Raw genomic sequence first — 24,634 nt, 5'->3', positions numbered from 1 at the left:
TTATCTGTGAATTCTGAATAATGTGGCAAAATACTGACACTCTCACCCGGTCTATCTTGTGCCTACTATGTGCATTTAAGTGCTGAGTGGCTGCAGTCCTTCCACTCAGCTCTGTGTACTTGAACCAATGCTGTATGAAGGTGACTTGGTAATGAATTAAATCCCCGATCTTAGATTCATTAACATGATGTTCTGATCAGCTGAGCCAGCTTTCTCTGCAAATTTCAAACATCAATTTTAACACCTGCAAACTAGTGGGAGGAGAAAACCCATTGGTGGGCCTGCGATCTTGGTGTCCCATTTACAGGGTTTCTGCCAATCAGTCCTCATTGGCTCTGGCTCCCATGAAGCTAGTGCAGGGTGCTTTCCTTTTCTTGTTCCACCTGGAAACTGCTCAGAATCGAACTTGAAGAAAGTTTTATGCTCGATTCTGAGATTCAAAATGAATTCTTATTCTGACATGATTTACTAAAAACTTGTTCACCTTGGTTGCAGAGTAGACGGTCAGCAGTGGAACCGGGAGCATGCCACTGGCGGAGGAGATATTCAGAATCACCCCTTTAGACCTAGGGAGGAAAATGCACCATAAACAGCAAGAAATCACATACACAACCATTCGTAAATTACAGCTGGAGATACAGATCTGAAACAGAATGACCAGCTGTTTTTCTAACACACATCTCTCCTTGCCTTTCATCAGCATGTGATGTGCTTGGTCAGTGAATGAAGCATAACTCAATCAACTAAAAATAGCTCTTGCTTGCAGTTAGCTTGTTTCTCGGTCTTAGTAATCTAGGGCACAGACGGATCAGATCTGCCGTCTCCTCAAGCTGATCTCCACCCTGTGAGGTCTTCTCTGCCCACAGCACCAAGAATGCTCACTTTTAGAAACACTCTTCCACTCCTTGGGAGCTTTTATTTTGGCATGTCATCACATACTACCTTGCTGTAGTATTTGATCATTTTATGTGCATGTGCATTTTCTTCTGCAACAAAACCATAAACTTCCGGACCTGGTAGCCTCTGTCCTCACTTCTCCTCAAAACACTGAGCACAGTCCTGAGCGTGTAACCAGTACTTAGTAAACCCTTCTGGAAGTGAGTGACGGGTAGGTCCTGCCCTCCTACCTCCCCGGGGTTGCAGATGTTCGGGCACTACATGGAGACCTGACTCGAACATGTGAAGCTATAGCTCATCAAGTCATATTCTTTAGCCAAAGGCAAAGCTGCCAAGTTTCTACTTCAACTTTTAGAGACTGTTGAAAGGTAAAAGTCAGAAAGTTATCAGGAGTTACTAACGCTACCGGTAAATGAAAACTGGTTTGAGGGAAGCAGCTGTATAGATAAGCAAGTCATCCGCTAGCACAGGTGGGTCAGGTAGAGGGCAGAACTAGGGTTTCAGGAATCTTAGGATTGACAACCAGCTCTTCCCCCTCACATCCACTCTCCTCCTGGAGGTCGGTCCCCTCCATCGGCCACAGCAGCCTGCCTCACCGCCGCCTGTCCCCAACCCGGGTCAGGCTCCTGTTCTTAATCCGTTTTCTCATTTTTCTTCATCTGAATTTACTTTCCCCAAAGCCTATTTTTTTCAATATCGAAAAAGGGGACTATATAAACCCTTTTTATGCAAAATAATAAGAGGAACATGATTAAATGGCATCAAAGCTATTCCAGACGTAAATCTGAAAAGAAATAATCCCCGAAGGTCACCCAGCCCGTCTGCCAGCCTCCAGGCGAGATGCCACCTCAGCCGTCAAACAGGAAGTCTGGATCCTCAGCCTGATGTGTCACCGGAAACAAGTTGTTGTTTTTTGTTTGGTTTTTTTTTACCTGAAGTCCTTATTTGCAACACACACCTTCCTAAACAGTGAAATCCATTAATATTTTGGTCCCAGAAATCAAATTCTCAAATATAAAATAGTTACATTAGGGTTTTGAAGAAAGCTGGAATTTAGTCAGTGTATTAATTACATCATTTTTGTATTTTTAAAAACTCAATATTATTTTGTATTAGTTTCAGGTGTATAGCATAGTGGCGAGACAATCATGCTTTGTAAAGTGTTCCCCCTGACACCTGCAGGACCCCACAGGCACCATACATAGTCATTACAGTATTACTGCCCATATTTTCTGCTGGTGTCTTCATGGAGAGAGAAAAGCCTTCCCTTTTTAAATTTTAAGGTAAGAGTGTAACAGTCTATCAGGAGGTAGAAGCCGATCATTTTTACCAATGCATATCTAGTAAACTTATCTCTATCTGTGAGAATTTCCTTCAATGGAAGTGAATGAACATTACTGGAGATGCTTAATATAGCATTAATTTATGATGTTCAAAGTATCTGTACCTATTTAGGGTGTTGCAAAGATTACAAAATCGGACTGTGATGATGGCTAGGACCCACCCAACTGTATACTTTATAAATGAGTGGATTTTATGGTATGTGAAGTGTATCTCAATAACTCTATTAAAAAATAGAGAGAAAAATATATTTCCGAGATACTGGAATGTGCCACCTTTAAGGTCAGAGCAGATCCCACTGAAGTGGAGGCTACGAGACCAATTAGTTCTCATCGAAACAGACCCTAAACCTCATTCACCAGAGCAACAACTCCCATACAGGAATATTCACTTAAAGATGACAAGAACTTCTTTGCTGGTTCCAAATATAACAGACCAATAATGAAATAGGTCATAATTATGCAGTTATGCTTCTTCAATTGTTTACTCCTTGAGTCCGCTGAGATTTTTGCTTCTCAAATATTCTACCCTAATTAAAATTCCTGGGAGGCAGAGTTAGTTTGAATTAGTGGTAAGTCAGAATTGGAGGGTGCTTTCTTCGAAACAAGATACTTACCTCTAAAATAGATTAAAACAAGCCTAAGGCCCACAAAGTACAAGGTGAGAATGCACTAGACCTAAGTAAATAAAAGGCAGGCATTTCTAACCCTACTAAAATGGCAGAGAAAACGCCCCCTACAAAAACTCTGTGCTACCAAGAAGCACACGGATTTGTTTGTCTAGCAAAAGCCTCCCCCCAACACCCACACACAAGACAGCACAGGATTCTCTCTCTCTCCAAGGATGATCACGGCCACCTTAGTTTTGTCTGAATCACAAACCACACACTGGTATAGCTGCCTTAATCCCTGTGCTGTATACAGGATCTGTTCTTCGTGCAGAGATGGGGATGAACATTTGGGAGTGTGAGGCCCAAAGGACTCGTCAGTAAAATCTACTACTTTGTCAAGCTCTAATCCTCTATCTCAGCAGAGTCAGTGACGTCAAACCAGTTTCCATGGCACGGCCAGACTCCTGACAACTCTGTTATATGGAGCAGAAGGATAAAACAGGCTGCGCTTAATTGCACACAGAAACAAACATAAAACCAAACCCTGGTTAATCTCTCATTTTCTGGGGACTTGGGGAGCAATTCTAAGACTGGAAGGTACATTAAGAATATTTGCTGAAGTTCCCTAATGAAGACTCACACTGCTTCAGCACATTTCCAGTTTGTTATGACAAATAATCCAAATAAACGAGTCGAGTGATGTTTTCTGTGACATGACATTCTTAATTCATCACGCTTCTCACTTGCTAACAGCCACATGATGGTGTCTCAGCGGTGCCAATTTCCTGAGAATCCGCTAGAACTAAAATACCGCAGAAACACAGCAGAAGACATCATTGCTGCTAAGGAAGCACCTTTTCACAGGATCGTGTTCTCCTCAATCACTAGCCCTTCTCACTAGTACAATGCTTAACTCACGCAAACCTATAAAACTCAACACTGTGCATTTATAGCTTCCTACGGTTAGAATTCCCTCAGACCCGTGAAATTCGCATTCACAACACTCTCCTTCGTTGTCAACCGGATAAAAAAGTAATAACGCCAAGCCTTTATTCTCCTGTGCACACCCCACTATTCCACTCCACTGCTGCAGTGACCTTGTCCAAAGCTCTAGAAGAATTATTGTCATAGAGGAAGTGATAGGTCACCTGTGAAGTAAGTCACTGATCTCTGGCGTCCTCATCACAGCCTCACACTGCAGGTGAGGAGAGAGAGGTGGGCAGACGTCCATGCCGCCGTGAAGAGACGGAACACAGGGTCCACCCTCCTGTGGGCAGCTGACTGCGAATAGCTTGATGCCAGTCACGGGAGATCGTATAAATAAGACTGTCACGATTGTTCGTATTTTCATGTCCTGGCAGGGAGTGCAAAAGTGTGTCTCGGAGGGTCATTACTTTTATTTTTAAGCTTTAACATGATACTGAAATTGGTACAGACAGTTCTCCAACAGATTCTCTAGAAGACTGAGAAACACGTCAAAACAGTTCTATGGTCAGGGAGATAATTAGCACTAGCAATCCAAGTACATTACACAAATATTGCTTTCTTGAAGAAAGTTTGCAAACAGTTACCACACGAGAGAGAACTGCCTGCCCTAAAACAGCACAACATGTCATAATTCCACCTTAAGCAATACAGTATGAGAGAGCTATTTTTAGCTTTTTCATGGTTGTTATGGCAACCACCTCCTGGCTCCAGCTGTACACAATGTTTATAATTCCGGGGAAGTGGAAAAAGCAAGTTTCCTCTAAAATGTAATTATGCACTTTCTACCTCTATGGTAATAACACCTTAGTTTGATTGCAGATACTTGTTTAGTGACGGTCAGTTGGCCCTCGGCTGTAGTTCTAGAGGGTCTGGAAAATCTCACACATCAGAGACAGAATCAGTGAAAGGGGAAACAAACAACAGCAAAGGATCTTTATATCGGACTCCACTTTTACTGAATGGAGATACGAATCCTGGGGAAACCAAGCGTAGGAAATACGCCATTTGGGGACCGTGTAAAGGGCAGGTGATAACTAATCATTTACAATGTACGGTGATCTGCTAAATTGGAGTTTTTCTGTCCTCTTGGGCACACAGCTAACATTTCTGGCCTCCCGTGCAGTCAGCTGTAGCCTCTGCCTGAGTTCCAAGCGGTGGAATGTGGGCGGAAGTGATGATGTACATACATCACTCCCGGGCCTGGCCCATGAAGACTCCCATAGAATCACCCTTATGCTCCCACCTCACCTGCCAGCTGCACCCAGAGGACTTGGCAGAGAACTGCAAGGCCCAGGAACGGAGGCTCTGGATGGAAGGAGCCCGAGACTCCGAAGAGCTGGGTAGGGCAGAGCCCTGACCACAGATGCACTGGCTGTGATGCGGGGGGAAAAGCAGCTGTCCCAGCCGCTGGGCCCGGGAGCGGTCTGTCAGAGTAGTCAGCCTACCTGGACCAACACAACTAGAAACTCATTTCATTCAAAGTGAATATAGCCGTTCCTTCGCCTAACCAAAAGAACTGACTCATAAAATCCACTTACATTTCTTATTAGCTGTTAACAAGTGCCACAACCTCCAGTGTCGGTCCAGCCTACGGTGGCTCTCTGCCAGGTCATTTCCCAACCTCAGTTTAAAACCACTTGAGTTCTTAAAGGCAAGGATCCCATGGATCTTCTGTGTACTCCATGATAAAACTCACACAGCAAATGCCTGTTGAGTGGATGGGTCCCTTTCTTTGCATTCTTTGTTTTTATCTAGTGCTGCAGCTGCAACTGGGACCCTGACAACCAGGTCTACTGAGATAGGGGCGACGTTCCGAGTACCCAGAGCATTTACCGATGATGTAGCCTCACGACCCTCACCGATCCTGGAGCACTGAAATCCCATGACTCTTTGAACCTAATACTTCATGATCTACAAAAGATGTCATAACTGCTATCCCTTTTGAATTAGTTTTTTTTATCAACACACTTAGAAATTCCTTTTATAATACCTCTGTGACTTATTAAGTATTTCTTTTTTTAGTGGATGGACTTCCTGTTCCGAATTAACACCATGTCACTTGTAGTTGTCAGAGTAGGATTAAGCTGATGGCGGGTCCTGGTCTGGTTTGATCACCATCACTTCTACTTCTGACCATCGGGGGGACGCGCTCCCATGGCCAACCAACAACAAGCAGTCCGAAAATGCTAAAGGGAAATTTTTACTGAAATCAAGCTATCGAAACATACAAAATGACATACAAAATGAAATTACAAGCAGAGAGCCTTGCTAAGAGGCAGTTTCTCAACCACCCTCTGTAGAAGCCAAACAAAAGAGATTCCTAACCGCAGTCTCCTCATCCGCACGGCGACGGGAGGCTGTCAGAGTTAAATGTGCTAACGCATGCCGCGTCCTCGGTGTAACACCTGGCACACAGTATGTACTCGATACACATTAGCTGTCACCCCACCCTGAGGCTGGTCATAGAGGGGCCATCACAGAAGTAGGGTCCTGGGTTTTCCCTTTTCAGAGCTGTGATTCCTTTGGGAGTTGTCCTAGCTCAAAGCTATTTTGCAGAGCAGGGATGACCATGAAGCTCTAAATTGAGCCAATGATCTGCTAACTCAAGATGCAAGCCCAGCTCTTTCCAGCAGGTTTTCTTTGAAGGTCTAGCTGCCATTCAAGCTTTTCTGAGGGAAGGACAGAGTATGATCACAATTCTACACTTCACGCTATTTCAACTGTAAGAACTCAACAGCACGTTTCTCCATAAAAATGAAGACGCCCAGGGTATCCTGGTGGAACCCAACATGAAGCGGAAGAACGAGGCCAGTGGACACAGTCTTTTCCTCCAAGAGTGGGTCTGACGACTTATAAGCACGCTATGGCCTCAGTGCCTCACACACCCACGCTCCCAGTAAGAACTGGAAAACCAGGGGATGGGGCCCTCGTCAGGAAACTCCACTGACTTGGGCCCTGAGAGCATACAGCTTTAAGAAGGTATTCCCGGGGATATCCCAGGAACTCTGTCCGCCCCCTCAGAATAGCAGGCAATTGAGTTAGTGATGGTGACTCAGGCAGACTTTTTATCCAGATCTGAAGGAACCACCGCAACTCTGAAGAGGGAAATGAAAAGGGAATCGAGTGGAAAAAGCCTCCACCACTGGATGACTCACACTTCACCCCGTGACTCACCGGGCACCTTACTCTGTCACTCAGACATGGGGGGGGGGGGGGGGTAGGTTCATTAGCCACTTTAGTGAGTTTCTCAGAGAAAGGGTTCTCTCTATAAATAATCATGAGTTCTGTCTCCCCAGTGTTCTCGTGTGAGCTCGTGACTCACCTTTCGACCATGCCGGGCAGCACCAATCGTGTCATCTGCAAGAGAGAAAAACAAAACATTCGTGATGGCTGAGGATGCGACAGATAAACAGGGAGGAGAAGCCACCCCCACAGACAGGATGGGAATCACAGAACCACTCGCCGCCTCCACAGGCAGCGGGTTATTTTATACAGTCTCTATGACTTGTCCGTGCCGAGACAAGGGAGCAGGTGAGATGACCAGAGACGACCCTGGGAATACTTTCAGTCACCCTGGCTGAAATGATTCTCGCCTGGTATGTAATACTGGCACCAAGATCCTCAAACAACTAAGGGTTTACAGAGAGATCTAAGTATCCCAACATGCGTTCTCAGGAAAGGACATGGGTTATCACGAGAAATACCGCGCCTACAAGATTACATAAGCTTTCTAGTCTCAAGAGCTCCAATGGTCTTTCCCTATCACGATGGCCTTTAGGAGAAGGCCATGAAGTGGCATGTTGGCAAATGTTAAGGGTATCTTCACATTCACGTCTCTTGCTGCTGCAGCCAGTTGTGAGTGAAACTCACCCTTATAGTAAGTTAGGGTTAATCTGTGATCTCAAGTGACCAACAATGAAAAAACAGTACTTGCGTTATTAAAGGACTTCACAACTATTGGCTACAAACCTGTAAGATGATGACAGAGACTATCTGTAAACTCTGTTTTAAGATACGATTAACTAAGAAAAATGACCATATCCACTGGCTTAGTCAAGGTCACACCATAAAGTACCGAGGTTAAAACGTGAATTCTGGACTCCTGGATATCATCAATTCTCTAAGAAACAAATGCTATTTTGTCACAGAATAGTTTGCATGCATGCTAACTATAGGGATTTTAAGTGTTCTATTTTGAATAGGTCTTAATTAAAATAGCATTCTGAGAAGAAGAGAATTTGTTTTTCCTAGAAATGTCACCCCCTACCAATAGGCTGTATTTAATTTAATTTTTTTAAAGTGAGGTAACATTAGTTAATGACATTATATTATGTGCTTCAGGTGTAAAACATTATAATTTGAAATTTGTATACACTAAAGCATGCCCACCACCAAAAGTCTAGTTTCTTTTTAATTTTTTTTAAAGGTTTTTATTTATTTATTTTTAGAGAGAGGGGAAGGGAGTGAAAAAGAGAGGGACAGAAATAGCAATGTGTGGTTGCCTCTCACACACCCCCTATTGGGGACCTGGCCTGCAACCCAAGCATGTGTCCTGACTGGGAATTGAACCAGTGATCCTTTGATCTGCAGGCCGGCACTCAGTCCACTGAGCCACACCAGCCAGACAAAAGTCTAGTTTCTATCTGTCACAATATATTTGACCCCTTTTACCCATCTCACCCCCCTTACCCTCTCTTCTCTTTGGGTAATTATCATTGTCTGTATCTATGAGTTTGTTTTTGTTTGTTTTCTTTTTTGTTTTATATTGTACATATGGGTGAAATAATATAGTTTTTGTCCTTTTCCATCTGACTTATTTCACTTAGTGTAATAACCTCAAGATTCATCCTTGTTGTGGCAAATGGCAATATTTCATCTTTTGCAATCACTATTATAAAAAAGACAAGAAATAGCAAGGGCTGGTGAGCATGGGGAGAAAAGGGAAACCTCCTCCACTGCTGATGGGATTGTAAATTGTTGCAGCAATTATGGAAACCATTATGAAAGCTCCTCGAAAAATTAAGAACACAGTTACCATATGATCAAGCAAGTCCTCTTCTTTGTATTTACCCAAAGAATATGAAAACGCTAATTCAAAAAGATGCGTGTACTCCTGTGTTCATTGCAGCATTATTTACAACAGCCAAGATACGGAAACAACCTAAGTGTCCATCAACAGGCGGATGAAGAAGATGTGGTACATACTGGCACATACGTGTACAGCAGAAATGCCTTAAAGAAAACGCATCCAGACTTGGCCCGGGTAAAATCTGCGCTGCAGCACTCTGAACCCGGTTGCCAACCTCGAAAGTGTCGCATATACTTTTCTAGTGAAAACACGAGTTCAAACTGATACCGTGTCATAAGAGAGAGATGGACACACCACCAACTTCAAAACAGTCAAAGAAGTATCTTCAAAGCCTCGGGGAATTACTTCAACAGAGGTATCTGGATCTGGCCGAGCTTTCTGGCCCAGAGCAAAAAGAAGAGACCATAACGAGGTCTCTTCTCAAGTGTAAAGCACTCTGCATCTCCCCCCTCCTTACATGCAAATCTGCACTTTTCATATTAATCTCATCTTCAGCGAATAACAGGGCAGAGACTGCCAATTGTCTTCCAACATGTGATATTTCCACAATATATAATAACTGAACTTTCAGTTGGATATGCGGCCTCTTTCCCGCCCTCCTTGCCCCCTATAAAACCGTATTTTCTCCTTCCTCTCCCAGATCATGTGGTCCTACAACGGCAGCCTACCTAACAGATGTGAACATAAGTGATCCATACGACTTCTCGGTCATGCCCTTAAAGAAAACAAAAATGTACGTCCTCCTCTCCACCTGGTCCTCCTCTCCATGGCTAGAACACAGATGTGATGGGAGGAGCTACAACAGCCAAGAAGAAAGCCATGTGCTAAGCCAGGGCAATGAGATGAAAAGAGGCAGGATCCCCAGTGATTGTGAAGCTACTACACCAAACCTTGATTACCTACGCAGCTTTTAATCTGAGAAATACATTTCTATTTTAAGCCATTCCTAGATTTCTGTAACAGCAGCCAAACCAATATTCTAATATAACTTACCATTTACATTACTAAAGACCAACTGATATTAGTATTTTAATGCTTAATCCCCAAAAGTAAACTCAATCAAATTATGCTGATAGCCCAAATGGCCTCACTATTTTAGAGTTTTTAAAACACAATTCTGTTTCTTCTCTTTGCTAGGTTTGCTTGACCCAATTCAGAAAGTGCCCACTGGGCCTCAGAGTAAACAACATGGAACCGAGTCAAAGAAAAGGCTGATTTCAGAGTTTATCCTTCCAACACAGTCACCTCTTCTCTTTTCAGATTAAACAATAACTCTTCAAAATAAGTAACAACTCTTAAAGGCTTCCTAAGATTTGTCTTTTTGTAGGAGCAGGGGAATTGCTCAACAGACAGCATTGAATGTTTAAGGCAAGTGTGGTATTCAGTCAGGCCAAAGTTCAAATCCTGGCCCTTCCACTTACTGGCAGTGTGACCTTGAGTTCGTTCCTGATCCTCCTCTGCAGAGTCCTTGTGCATTAAATGAAGAAGGTATCTATATTACAAGTTATCATATTCTCAATCTCAAATAAGGTAACGTATATAAAGGGCCTAGCATAGGGCCCATCACAGAGCAAGGCCCTGAGAGGGCAGCAGTATCCATTACTGTCAGCATGCACCATCTTTTAGGATAGGGCACCAATAAGCATCCAGACCTCCTTTAAGCATGTGGTACTCTACACAGGTTACAGCCAAAAACAATGACACATTTTGAGGTCACCCAGCTGAACTCCACACACAGAAGTTTCTGGACAGTCCCATCAACTGATACTTAAACATATCTCAGCTGGGATCTCCTTGGGGTACTAGCATTGTTCTAAAGTGGGATTGCGGTGAAGATCGCACAGCTCCATAAATGTACTAAAAACCATTCAACTGTACACCTAAAATAAATGAGTTTTATGGTACAGAAGTCATCTCTCAATAAAGCTGTTTGTGCCAAAAAGTCTAAGAATTAAAGAACTGGATTCACAAAATACATTTGATGTTACTCTATCACACAGAGGAGATAAAACGAGCTCTAAAAATGCTCTATGCGTATCAACTTCTGGCCTGGTACAATGTAAAGCAATAAAGAGGCATTCTTCTGTCCAGGGGAGGTCATGCTGTACTTGAACCTGAGCTTGGTGATGAGAACTCACTCACTACCTAGCAGAATAGGTTTTTATAAAAATAAATCATAATGTGACAATGCTATGAGTGGTGCCATCGAGGTAGGGACAGAAGGCACCCATGCTTGGGAGGACTATTACATCTGGGGAGTGAGGGAGAGCCTCACAGATTACGTTTAAAAAATAAATAGATACTCGCTAGGCAGGAAAAACAATTCCAATTGAAGGAATAAAATGCAAAAATGCAAACAGTTATAAAGAAACAACAGTGTATGCTATGGAACTGATGCATTTTAAAAACTTTTGGTTGAGCGAAGTAAAAAAGAAGTAAAAGCACGTGCACCCTAAAAAATGTCACCCGATTCGCATGCCGTCCTACAACACGGACAGCTTCCGTGCTGGTATGAGCAGGGAAGGGGTGCGTCAGGCAGGCTAGCGGTTGTGGAGTATTTCATTGCAAGGACAGATCATATGCATTCTTGGTAGTATCTAAAAACACCTTTTATTTCACACATTTCATCAGGGGACCACAGTGCTCGGCTAATAATGTATCATAAAGAGGTTCCTAAGCATTTTGTGAAGAGACATCATTATTCAGCTCCCCAAAGTCCTGAGATCACCAGAAACAGAAAGAAGATGGGCAAGACTGATAATAGAAAGATCTCACCCAGAAGTAGGGATGTCTGTGGGTGTGTGTGGGTGTGTAAAATGAGAAAATGAGATGCTACGTGCAAAGCAGCTCAGTGGAGTCCACAAGCGTGGCCACTGACGTTCAGCTCCCTACAGAAGCGGAGGGGAGGGAGAGGCTTTGGAGGCGGCCATCAGTCTGCAGAACAACTACCAGTTCAGTTAAGTCTGATGATGGATTCTTTTATTCTGACCAGGGGTCTCAGTACCGTAAGAATGTTTAGTAAGTGGTTGTGCAGAGTTTTAAAGTTCAGTTCAGATTTTTTCCCAGGACAGCAATTTACACATTTAGATACAGTCCAGTAAGAAACATTAACCTGGGATATTGAGGCAATACAAGTGCATACATTGGAAGCTATATTTTTCTTTACACTGTGTGCATGTCATATATTAAATGTCTCCTTTCTGAATGGCAAAATTTATCCAGACAAAGTAAGACCCCATAAGATATAATCTTACTCACAAAATTACATCAACGGCATGCTAAACATTAAATATATTCTTGATGGTCTTCAATGTCTGGACATGTTCAAAATATATTTCCCCCCAGTTTTATTAGATGTAACTGACATAAAACTTTGTGTTCATTTAAGATATACAAGATAGTGATTTGATACATGTAAATAGAAATGATCGTTACAATAAGTTCAGTTGACATAAAAAATGTGGTACGTTTCACGTTTTTGTGTGTCATTCTTGCGCAGAACCACACTAATCTCTGTATCACTTCCATTTTAGTACATGCTGCCAGAGCAAGCACCAAAATATATTCTTTATATGTGTGAATTAAAACTCAAGACGTTTTAATATCTTAACACAAAGAAAGGAGCAGTGTTCTCCATGCCTGGATATTAAATGGCCAGAAATACTTAATGAATGCTCAGTGATCAAATGATCCATCAAGTCCTCTCATGAAAAAGTTAAATTCTTTTGTGCTATTTACTGGCTTATCCTTTTAAATTCTGACTCTAAATGATTTCTCCTTGCCAAAAATGGAAGACCTTTTTTTTTTTGATCTTTCAAATAACAACATCGACAAGACTGAGAAAACCTGAAATCTGCATGCTTTTGTAAAATTAATGCCTCACCTGTACTTAAATTATCTTTCCTTCTAATCAGATTATAAATCACAAATTCAATTTCAAGCCTGCTTTGTTTGGGTATGTGTATACAAGTAATTCTTAACATTCTATGCATAAACTGAGAGGCTTTACTGTGTCTACATAGGATATTTTAACAAAGCTATCAGCAATCTCATTTTACTTTATATGTATTCATTGGTAGTTTGATATAGTTAAATCACACACCAAGAATCTCTGTGAAACCTCACTCTTTACCAGAGCTCCGTGTCACAGCTCACTAGCTGTTTCTGGGGTTAACTCAATGTGCTAATTTTAGGCCACTTGCAGGTGGTAACTGCTGCACCAGGAAATTTTTGGTTCCTCTCAACATATTGCTAAAATAAGGTTACCATAACTTGTAAGTTTAATGGTTAAGAATATTTAAAAAGTAGGAGTAAACATGATTTCTATACTTGTTTCCAAAGGTACAGAACACATGATTTTTGTGTAATTCTTTCCTGAAAAGTAGATAAAGTTGCAGCAGTATGTCTATAATAATGACAGCTCCAATCTTTGCAGAGAAAAATCAAATGTTTCCTATTTACACGCATATGTTTTCAGTGACCGTTTCATTCATCCTTACCACAGAAACAACGTCCTATGAGCCTGAAATCCAAAGAGGAAAGGCCAGTGTTGGTCACGTCACACCTGGATGCTGCTCCACTTTGTATGCAGGGCGGCCACAGGCCACACAAATACACCCATGTTCTGCCGTGTGTAATGCGCTCCTCTGTATACAGCGCACCCATGTATTTGTGTGCATTAGACATGGGATTACTGTACCCATGGTAGGTGATCATTATATCCATGTATACTGCGCATCCTTATTTTTCCCTCAAAAATTTGGGCAAAAAGTAAGCATTACAGATGGCAAAACACGGTACAAAGGTAAAGGGAAATTTTTATCAATGGCAGCTCAATTTAGAATTCCTTTGGGGGACACTACATACTCACTTTCAAGAGTGAAATATTTATGAGTATTTACTGCCACAGCTGTGTATATTCTGGATAGAAAATAAATAGGAGGCTCATTTCGTTCATACGAAATCAAAACAAGTGTTGTTAGATCAGTTACATGAGATATCTAACTCAAAAATATATTGGCTAGCCGAGAAAATCCTTGAAAATGTATTAAAATGTAAGAAACATCTAAGTATTCCTAAATATTGCTCATATTTTTGGCAATTACTTGCATTGTTTTGTAATTAGAAAAACACCCACAATGAATGTTATTTCTCATAGAAATTAACATGAATAATTTTCTTTTCTCTTTACCTCTCTGGCATCATAATTAAGAGATTGTAGAAGGAACTTTATGCTCAAAAGCCAACTAGGCTACCCACTTTCCAGTTTAGTTTGAAACTGATAACACAAGCAAATTATACAAATTATGCAAATTATCTTACAAGCAAGTAATTTTTGTCTCACATAACCTCTGGTATTTGGTCATTTTGGGGAGAGAATCGTACAAAGAAAACACTATTTCATAATGCTTAAAAAGACAACCAAAAACCCAATTAAAAGATTAAAATTCAAGGTGACTTAGTAAAACAAGAAAACAAATGCTGTCTCCTGCATCGCCATTACATGTGAATAGGGAATAAGGTGTAACGACTTGCCGCAGAGCCCAGGCAGAGCTCCAGGCGCGCAGGCCACTCACACAGAAATCAAGACACCACAAACAGCCCCTCGGTCGGTCCGCTGCTTCGCCCTGCCCTCCGCCCCAGAGTGACCTGCTTGCAGTCAACAGGGTCCGAAGTCAAGCAACTGCAAAACGCATCCACACAAATTAGAAGGAAATAGATGCAAAGGTCTTACACAAGCTTTCAGCTGGAATCACTAACAATAATGTTAAAAATCACAGCATCACAGGGAAAAGAACTACATGGAGGAGCAGCACCGTCACACGGCGCCCGCTTTGGAGAAAGGAGATGGGAGCGCCATGGGAAGTCCTACTAGAGTGACCCAGCACATGCGTCCTTGGGCGACCCGCAGGATTCGAGCTCTGTGTTATCAAGAATACAACTTAATTAGAAATCCTTACAATCTTACCTGTAGGGTTAACTGAGTAGTTACTGTGCAGGGCATGAAAGCCTAATTAGATGAAGTTTACAGAGTGCTCCGAGTACTGTCTGACTTTCCTCTTATGAACGTTCAAGTCTTCACGGAAGTTAACTGTCCTCCTTGCCATTTCTATGCCCCCACCCCTTGTGTTACTTAACCTGATACTCAGCCCTACGCCATAAAAAACAAACACTTTGTAATAAATTTTGGTTGATATATGTTAACATGATTTAACAGAAAAAGAACTTTCTAAAACAGAGGGCTGCATGTAAACTAATAACAGTAGATCTAAAGCCATAACTTATAAACTCTAAAACAAACTAAAATAAAAAGACGCATATACCATCGTAGACTGACTGTTTTTTCAAATATAGCATACTATAATATGCTAAGAGTTACATGACTAAATTTTCCCAAAAGAAGCTGACTTCTTAAAAAGTAACAGATCTTAGAAGGAGGAAAAAAAACCCCTAAAGTTCTCAAAGAGAATTTTACATTTTCGCCCACGTCTAAGAAATTCTTCCTATACTAGCTTCACTCTGAGCTAAAAAGAACCTTAGAACCAAGCTACAACTACTCTGTTCTTTTTTTAAAGGTGAAAACTGTTGAAAAAATGGCTCTCATTCGATCCGGCACACCCATCACTTTGTAGTTCTGTGCGGAACAGCGCATTACTATGAGACCTGAAGGGATAAGGTACCCAACAATTTAGAAATGTTTACAAGCATGCTAGCTGCTTTCAAATGGATTAAAAGCCTCGAGATGTTACCTTGGAATGTCTTCATCTAGAAAAGCCCCAGGTGGGGTTCAGTGGTGAAGGCCTTACTCTCCTTCCAGTAATTTATTAACTTCCTAAGGTTTTTAACTTGAATTCTTGGGGCAGGGTGGGGGATAAATTCTCAGCACAATCCCTAAATTAAACACAAGTAGACTGCTGAGCAGAGATTCTTCTCAGAGATTTCCAAATCAATAGAGGGCTCCCCCTACTGGTACCGCATCACAGCCAGGGGCACATCCATGTAAGAAGGAAACAGCCACTTCACCTGTGCTTTGCGTCCATCTGTCCACCCATCCAAACATTTATCATCCATGGACAGGGCAGAGCATTGCCTACTCATTGCCGAGTAACATACACTGAGTACATAGTGGTACCAGAATAAAAAAGTTAGCTTTTCAAAAGCATGCAAAGGGCCTCCTACTCCAAGTGATTTAATTGCAGATAATGATAAGGATGGAAGAGATTTGTTTAGTCAAAGCTGTTCTAATTCCTCAACACCAGTAAGTGGTTCTTCAGTTTGAGTAGACTGAATATTTGGAGTTACCCAAGCAGGGGAATACAACTCAAAATGCTTAAAGGGCCACACAGTTAACATGCCCCAGTATAACAGATCAGACAATAGGGACTAGTGGGGACTGTGGCAATCTGGAGATTGTAAGCCTAACTACTTAGCATCTTCAGCTGCTACTCAGGTAACTATTTGTTGTGACTCAGCAGTCCAACTCTGTGTTACCTGGTTTTCCAACAGAAGCTACAAGTTTGGGTGTGAAGTGCCTGTTTTGAAAACACTGCTTGAGCCTACTGGAGTGTGTTGGTAGGGCAATTCAGCCAACAGACTATTGGTTTGCAACCTCTTACCCAGAATCAGAAAAGGAACTTATGTTCTGCCCACTCCCCTCTGGTAGATTCAAAGATTAGGAAATTCTTATATTTTATTTCAGTGTAAATACCAACAACTGGTCTAAGTTCAGCCTTCTAGGGCAGAGCTTACATAAGTGTGATCCTGATTCCCAAAGAACAAGAATTTTCACTTTTTTAATTTGTTCTTTTTTTTTAAATTCAAAAAGCATGCATTGTATACCCGCCATATGTGAGGCCTGGGGCTAGGAAACGGCAAGAAATGGAGGGACATGGTACCAGCCCCTGCATGATTTATATAATCTGTAGGGACACTAAACTAAAAAGGAAAAGCTGAGTGACGGAAGACACAGTGTGCACCCAAACTGCCCGAGGGCCCTAACCTTGTCCCAAGGGGCCAGGAAGGTTCTCTACCCCAGGGCCACCTCCAAGTACACAGCACTCTAATTGAGAACTGAAGGTTGAGTGGAATTAGTAAAGTGGGAGATGGGGGAGCCTTCTTCCGTGGAGAGAAACCAGCCTGAGGGAGCCCAATTAGGTTCAGGAGATTGAATGAGGGCGCTCTGCCCTGAGCACACAGAGTTAGAGGGCCCTGACCTGGAGTGAAACTGGGGAGGGGAGCAGGGCCACACCAGGAGGGCCCTTCCCTGTAGGTCACGTTAAAGACTCTGGGCTTGAGGAAGAGGAGAAGTCACCAAAGGCTTGAACAGGGGTATGCGACCACCTGGTGTTACAACACTTTGGCTGGAGTATGGGGACCAGGGGGAGACAAGGTGGATGAGAAAGACCGATCAGGTAGTTCCGACTGAGAGATTTCGGGGCTTGGAATTTGGAAAGCATCCCCAGGTATGAAATGAAGTGAGTTGATCTACACAATAACCAGGAGGTGGCGTGACGGGCCTTGGCCAGCTACGTGTGCGTGAGCGTGAGTGTGTGGGGCGGCACGTTTTCCCTCTTCACACGAAACACCTCTGGTTCTTTCAACCATTGCTAACAAGACACAGTCTCCAGTCCCCACTTTGGTTGGATATCTAATGAAGAAAGAAGTAAACTATGTTCCCCTGCTTAGGACTCTCCCTCCCCCTCCCCAAATCAAGCAAACCAAACTCAGTGGTACAAACGCTAAGTGGAAGCTGTTAATAAATTTTACCGTAGACCACACCCAGACCCACTTCCTTCGCTGGTCTAAGAAAGGTAAGAAAGAAGGTTGGAACATTCCCTGCATTTGTCAGAATGGAAATTTCCCGAGGGATTCAGGTACAGGAGGGGCCACTCCCTATATTCCACCTTATTCACCAAGGCCAGTAGTAGCTTCTGGGGCCGGTACCATAGGAAGGAATGGTCTCCCCGCCCTTAGGGAGCTGCAGGCAAGTGCAGGTAGTATCATCTGGGCAGTGTCCACCTGAAGAGGACTGAAGAGTCTCTGGAGTCTTGAGATCCTAAAACTACTATTTAAAGAAGTCAAAAAGCAGGCCAGGAGAAGGAAGGCAACTCCTATTCTGGCTAACGCTAATAAGACAAGTCATCTCAAATCAGAAACAGAAAACGAGAGCTGTTCTAGAACTTGTTTGTGGACTGGTGGGAAGCTCAGTGAACTGCCCGGTGAAACTGGACGTGTACTTCCCTGCCTCTGCAGTTGTGGCACATCTGCTCTTCCCGTGAGTTCTCTAATAATCAGTGACAGTACGACAATTTCATTTGCAAATTCTCTCAGTATTTGGAGGTCGAAAACCCTCCGGTTATGAAACTAGAACTATTTTAGAAGACTGTGGTTCTTATCTGGAGGTTTAATTATCTCTAAACTTCACAATTTCTGCTCTGAAGGTCATTATCTTAGATTTTAGTCACGGGGCATCTGAAACCACAAGGAAAACATCCTAGGGAGCAGGGGTCTCCTCCAGGTTAAGGCCAATGAACCAGCCATATGGACACAGGTAGACCCGGCCAGACCGCCCAGCCAGGCCCCACAGTGACTACGCTTCTACGGATATCTGGGATCCAAGGCATGGACACATGGGCCAAAGCCCTTGCAGGACTGGTGGGCCCTGGACGCCATGGGACCAGTGCCGGGCCCTGTGGCTGGCATAGTGGCCCCACACATGGCTGGCGGTAGAGGTTAATAAAGGCCCCAGGCCCAGGTGCGAGAAGTGGTGGCAGTGGCAAGGTGGGGCAGGTGGCATGTGCAGACTCCAGGGAGAAGCCTGAAGCCAGACTGCAAATGGGAACAAGTTAAGCCGTCTGGATGGCCGTGCCATAGCAGCCTGAGGTTCCCAGAAGATAGTATTTTTAAATGGGAGAGGGAACCCCAGGTGCAGCCTTGGCTAACCTGGCAGAGGGTGGAGGGGATTTTCTCTGGGTATTCTGGAGGGGATGCACTCTGAAGCTTGCCATTCTTCCCAATTGTGTAGCTTTTGAATAAAAGACCTCTTTCCTTCTTCTTCACCAAACTTCTGCCTCTGGAATTTGCCTATAGGTGCTGGCAGGCAGTGAATCCCACTTTTCTCTTCAGTAGCAACACTGGTCACCTATATAGAATTTCCACACCCCTGCTCTTCTCACCTTGGCATTTACCTGCTCTGCAGGGAACAAAAACAAGACTAAACCCAGAAAGATTTGAAAGCCAAACTGGAAAAGCAGGTAACAAGTCCTCTCAACACCCCTTAGGCTGCCTCAACTCACACTGCCATGGCGGGTTAAGGGAAAGCCTAGTGAGGCGAGTCATTAAGAAGGAAAAAGGGAATAAACCTAAATTACTGAATCGGATGAAAAGTGAAACAACCAGATGGAACTGGAAAGCTCAGTGGCCTGGGAAAGAGCTAAACCAGACTCTGATTAAGTATCGGGGGTCTAAGATAGGCAAAAACATTCGGTTAATGTTTCTTTCCCAGTGTTCTTCTGCACCATCCACCACCGCTTTGTCTGGTGATGACCTGTCCTTCCTCTGGTTGGGATATTTCACTTTTCTTCTTCTTCTGTTGGACTACGGAAGTTATGCGGTATTTGCAATCATCTGACCTACCGATACAGGACAGATGCTCACGGACCGAGCAGTAACCTCGGCCCTGAAGGAGTATAAAGCAGTGGTTCGGCACTTATGGCATAGCCCAGAACTGAAAAGATGCTGGGGCCCTCCCAGCAAACATCTCCAGATTCCTGGCACACTTTGCAGCCAGTCACCCCCTTACTGAAGTTTGGTGAGGAGACAGTACCTTGACTAACATTGACTGATGGTGAGAAGAGGTGTTCTCTTTCTTATATAAACCCTCTTGATGCGTTTATTTGGCTTTAGGCTGCAGACACCCACATCCTAGTTCCCCTGATATCCAGCCACCGGGAAACCCTGTAAGATTCTAGAGCCAGACCAATTTTCATCTTCTTTTAAGTTACCCCAGGGCCCCAAACAACCATTGCTACCGGAGATGTAGCCCTGGTGCTGGCAACATAACACGGTCAACAAAAGGACAACAGGCGCAGTTCCTCACGACAGGGCAAATGACAGCAGCGTGCAAGAGCAGTAAACCTGGGAGCTGCCCACACAAAGCTTCAGTGAGGTGAACGCTCCTTTCTCAGTACAAATAAGACACACACATAACATAAGTATTGCCAAGTCCCTCAGCCACCAGACCTGCCTTTCTAAACTGGGGATCAGGTCATACCTCATTTCCACTTTAAAACTGCGTATGTGTGGCTCTCCATCCTTCTGAGCACAGCACTCAGGTTCCTGCCCAGTCACGTCTTAACTTCCTTCTCCGGCCTTCAGGTTAACCGCTGCCCACCACTCGCCTCCCTCCGCGAGTCCAGCCATTCCGTACCTGAACTCCTTGACGGCTACGCGGATGGTACCTGCACTAAGCGTGCCTGTAATCAAATAAAAATTGGCTGTCCTCCAGATGTTATCAACTCCACGATGACTAAATCAAGAGATTTAAATTGATTTTCCAATAAAGAGCCTATCACCTAAAGATACAGGAATGTTCCTATTTGTTCTAAAGATAAAGAATGATTATTTGGCCTGAGAGGGAGTGTTCTAAATAGCCAACTCCCCGAGTATTCTGTGAGATTTGCCAAAAAAAAAAAAGTTTATGTACAAAAATTTTAAGCATACATCCGGTTCTACTTGTGATACTTCCCATCAATCTGATTTACAATATGATACATGTTTAATAGTTTGGCGTGTGTCTCCACTAACTCATCTCCTGGGACAGGCACCTATGCCGACGTAAACAGGGAAAGGAGAAGAGGAAGGAGGAAGAGGTGGGAGAAGCACTCTACAATCTGTCAAAACACTAGGACTGGTGGCTCATTTTTATTTCATCACTACACGGAACCGACTGAAAGGCGCTCTACGGTGCTGTTCGCTCTGAGTGGCTCTGTCCACGTCTGCCCCCCCGCGCTCCTCATCTCCACGCAGGGACGCTGGGTGACCACCCACACACTCTGACCTGTGCTCTGCGGCTGCTTGACAGATGCAGTGTGTAGACGTGGAGCACAGTGGCCGACTGGTTCTCACAGGTCAAGGTCAGGACCTTGGCCTTGTATCATTAGTATTCTGTGTACTGCCAACCAAAAATGCCCGCTCTGGGCGGTGGAGGAGGCCAGTTCAGTTCTGACAGGCAGGAGAAATGCTAACGTGTCTAGTATAAAACTTTATATATAGCCTATTTGACAGAGGAAGTAAAACTTTCAGGAGACTAATTTGACTAATTTGTAGCTAGGATTAATTCTAGAAAATAAAATTTAAACACCTGAACACATTTTTCATCATTAACTCATTACAATATATTATAAAACACATGTACATAATTTTAACACTCGTATTTTTAAGCACTTGGCCAAGTGTACTAGAAAAGATTATGAAAACAACAGTATGCCCCAGTCGTTTCAAAAGGTAAAACCACAAAACATAAAAATTATAGACTAGAAATAATACTTCTGCACAAAAATCTTTGTTAGAAATAAAGTTATAGTTGCGCATATTTACTGGAAATCTTTATCAGCTCTTAGTTCAGCTAAATAATAGTAACATTTTTTAGAGCCCTTACTATGATTTGGGCACTATTCTAATAAGTTTACACATATTACCTTGTATAAGTTCCCAAACAGCTCTGTGAGGTAAGAATTTTCGTCCTCATTTACAGACTGCAGCTCAGAGTAAGCAATCTGCTCGAGGCCATATAATTAGTGAGTGGGGGAATTATTTAATTGACTTGGAACTTCATGCAGGTTATTGAAGGATGATTATGCATATGTAAATATGCCACGGGAAATACCTTAAAAACTATATAGATATATTCATACTACCTATGTTTTAAAAGCATCCATTTTGTGCTTTTTTTTTTTCTCGCTGCAAATCCACTCACTACAGGTCTACCTGTTAGTAGTGTACCTCACTTAAACTGAACCTTAGGTGAGAAAAATCCTTGGTTAGTAACAATGGAAAAGGTAGCAATTTTTTGTTTTATAAACTTACCAGTGGTCATATCAAAATATAATTCATTTGATGTGCCTTTAAACAACAAGCTACTAACACTACGGGTATGCATACATTAAGGATGTAGCTTTCCTTGTGGTAGAGCTGGCTGACCTGAATCAACCATATTGAAAAAATCATGTAATAACTGAGTTAACTACACACTTTAAAAGCAACACATATGTCACATGGAAAGAAACACAGCCATACATAAAACGTTTGATAAGGCATAAGATCTCAGGGTCTTTGGACTTGAATCAACTGTATAAAGGTTATGATTTCTCAGAATATAAAGACACAAGGAGAATTTTTCTTTAAACATTCACAAAAGAGAAAAAGATCACGACTGTGACCTCAAATGAAAATTAACAGTTAAGTTCTTATTTATAGTTATCTGGTCAATTCTAATAGTTTTGAATTACACAAGTTATTAAAAATGGATTTAGCTTTTCCATCAATCTGTTCAAACTTGGAGTGTCTGACATTGCCCACGGAAGTTCTGCCTCAGGTGTGGTCTCATATGTATAATCAAGGCACGATACGTTATTGTCGTTGCCGTTAAATATGAGGAAAAGTGGTACCAGGTGCTCCCATTTGTTAGCTAGTCTTCCTTTTAGCATGTATTAGCTGGTGTCGCATGCCTAGCAACTAGAAACTAGAGTAGTTCTTCTGTGTGGCTAATAAAAATCACTCTCCTTACTTTATAGTCCCACACTCCCCATACAATACTTTGTCACAATATTTATATCTCATCGACTTACATGTGTCACAGGAAATACAATTTATGAGTGACGGCTTGCATGTAGATAAAAACTTTGTAAAAATCAATCTTTGGCCTAAGTTAGCTCGTGTAGTCCCTGGGCCTGCCACAGTGTTTGAAAGTAATGGAGGCATTTAATTTGTTTAAAAGTAATACTATACAGATGCCTGTTTGGGGTTCAGTTCTTTCTGCTTCCGGAGGACATAAAGACAGACACCACTTTCATCTGGAATATGCACTTACATCAAAAGAAGAGTTGACTGAAATGAACAAACCAATTATGTCAGTGTTCTTAAGTAAAAAGAACCAAAAAGGATGATATATTTATAAAGAAGCTGCTTACCTTACAAACAGAAAGAATATTGACATTTAGCAGTTTCTTGATGGTCTGTTAAAAAAAATTGATTATTTTATGTAGATTTGTTCATGGAAATGACCATGGCATATATTTATACATATGAATGATCTGGAGGTGTATCAAAAATTTCCCCAGATATAGTAGACACCTTGGGAAATGACAGGAATTGGGATGGAGAGACACATTTTATTATTATACACTCACTGTTATAGTTCATTTCTACCAAAAGCAGCAATTCATGCTAATGTACAAAATCCAAGGTATACGTGCAAGTAAAATCTGAAAGCAAAAGATACTCTTAATCTAAAATAAATACGAATACTCATAATTTCTTCTCTGCTAGTACAGGAGAAATGATTGAAACTTGGGTTTTTAACAATTTAAAAAAATGTTACATGTTCCTTCTTCCATGGTATGTTTTTCTAGTCTTTATTAAAGAATTATGCATGTATCAAGGATATTGCTTTCATTTTCCTAGACCTAGTTTACCCGAATCAACTAGTATATCGCTATATACTAACAACTTCATGATTTTTAAATTGATGTTTAGAATCCTAATACTTAAAACAGAGCTGTTGTGCTATACTAAAAATAAGGATAAAACTAGAGCTATTATTGATCCTGGTACTATACAAATGGTCATAAACATTTTCTCATTCAATCCTTCTACTACCCCTATGAGGTCTATTTTACGGGCGAGGGAACGGAAGTCACTCCCTCCTGATCACAGGTTGCGATCACCCTCAGGGTGACTCAGGTGGCGAGCAGTGGAGCCAGGGTGTGAAGCTCAGGCAGTTCGACGCCAGGGCTCACGGTCTGAGCCGTCAGACCACACCGCTTCCACAACAGCTGTATGCATTCCTTTTGTTACCGTAATATACAAAGAATCACTTACATTGTCCAAGTCAGGAACTTCCAGGAAGTATTCAGGATACTCATATGATATCCCCACGTTGTTCACTAAAATGAGACACATTCATTAGTCCACTCATGTATATAGTTCACAGATTTTTTTTTAAATACTGGGATTAAAGATTTCAATACTAAAATTCCACACGCAATGACATAAAATACTTTATGGCTGGAGTGAGCTTCCCCACACCTTTCTATCCAAAACCCACCCATGTGAGTGCAGTTCAAATGCCTCCTCTGCCACGAAGCCTCTTTGCACCTACCACCCAAACAAAAGAACTTGTATTCCCCTTCCAATTTCCATAGCCCCTTGGAGTGTGTCTACTCTGTCTCTGTAGTAGTTATTTGTAGATATCGCTTAATCCATCTCTAGATCTTAAATTTTCATAGCACAGTAGAAGGAGCAGAGAGTTCTGTAGCATTGGAGAATGGAAACCCAAGTTCTACTTATAACTATTTCAGAACACGTGTGACTCGGGATAAGTCACATATGACATTCCCGTTTCTTCACTTCTAAAAGGAGAGCTCACTTAATCATCCAACAAAGCCAGAAAGAAAAGTCTGCTTCTAGCATCATGGAACATATAGTCAAGT

The 24,634-nt window shown here is 42.3% G+C and overlaps 1 protein-coding gene and 1 pseudogene across 1 annotated transcript in view; both read right to left on the bottom strand.

Annotated features, from left to right (window-relative positions):
- HSD17B12 (hydroxysteroid 17-beta dehydrogenase 12) overlaps nt 1-24,634 on the bottom strand; it is a 148,087-nt gene that overhangs the window by 12,273 nt on the left and 111,180 nt on the right. The window contains exons 5-8 of the mRNA XM_045825617.1: nt 24,024-24,088; nt 23,114-23,158; nt 7,158-7,192; nt 485-566 (exon numbers count right to left, since the gene is read on the bottom strand). Coding sequence (XP_045681573.1) covers nt 485-566; nt 7,158-7,192; nt 23,114-23,158; nt 24,024-24,088 — 227 coding nt within the window. The remainder of the gene's footprint in view (nt 1-484; nt 567-7,157; nt 7,193-23,113; nt 23,159-24,023; nt 24,089-24,634) is intronic.
- Nucleotides 12,379-12,477, bottom strand: LOC123810252 (annotated as a pseudogene).

The sequence above is a fragment of the Phyllostomus hastatus genome, unplaced genomic scaffold (genome assembly GCF_019186645.2).
Source record: "Phyllostomus hastatus isolate PE091 unplaced genomic scaffold, TTU_PhHast_1.1 phas_scaffold_585, whole genome shotgun sequence".
Lineage (NCBI taxonomy): Eukaryota > Metazoa > Chordata > Mammalia > Chiroptera > Phyllostomidae > Phyllostomus > Phyllostomus hastatus.
The sequence above is the reverse complement of the archived record's forward strand: the minus strand, read 5'-3'. Positions and strand labels throughout refer to the sequence as shown.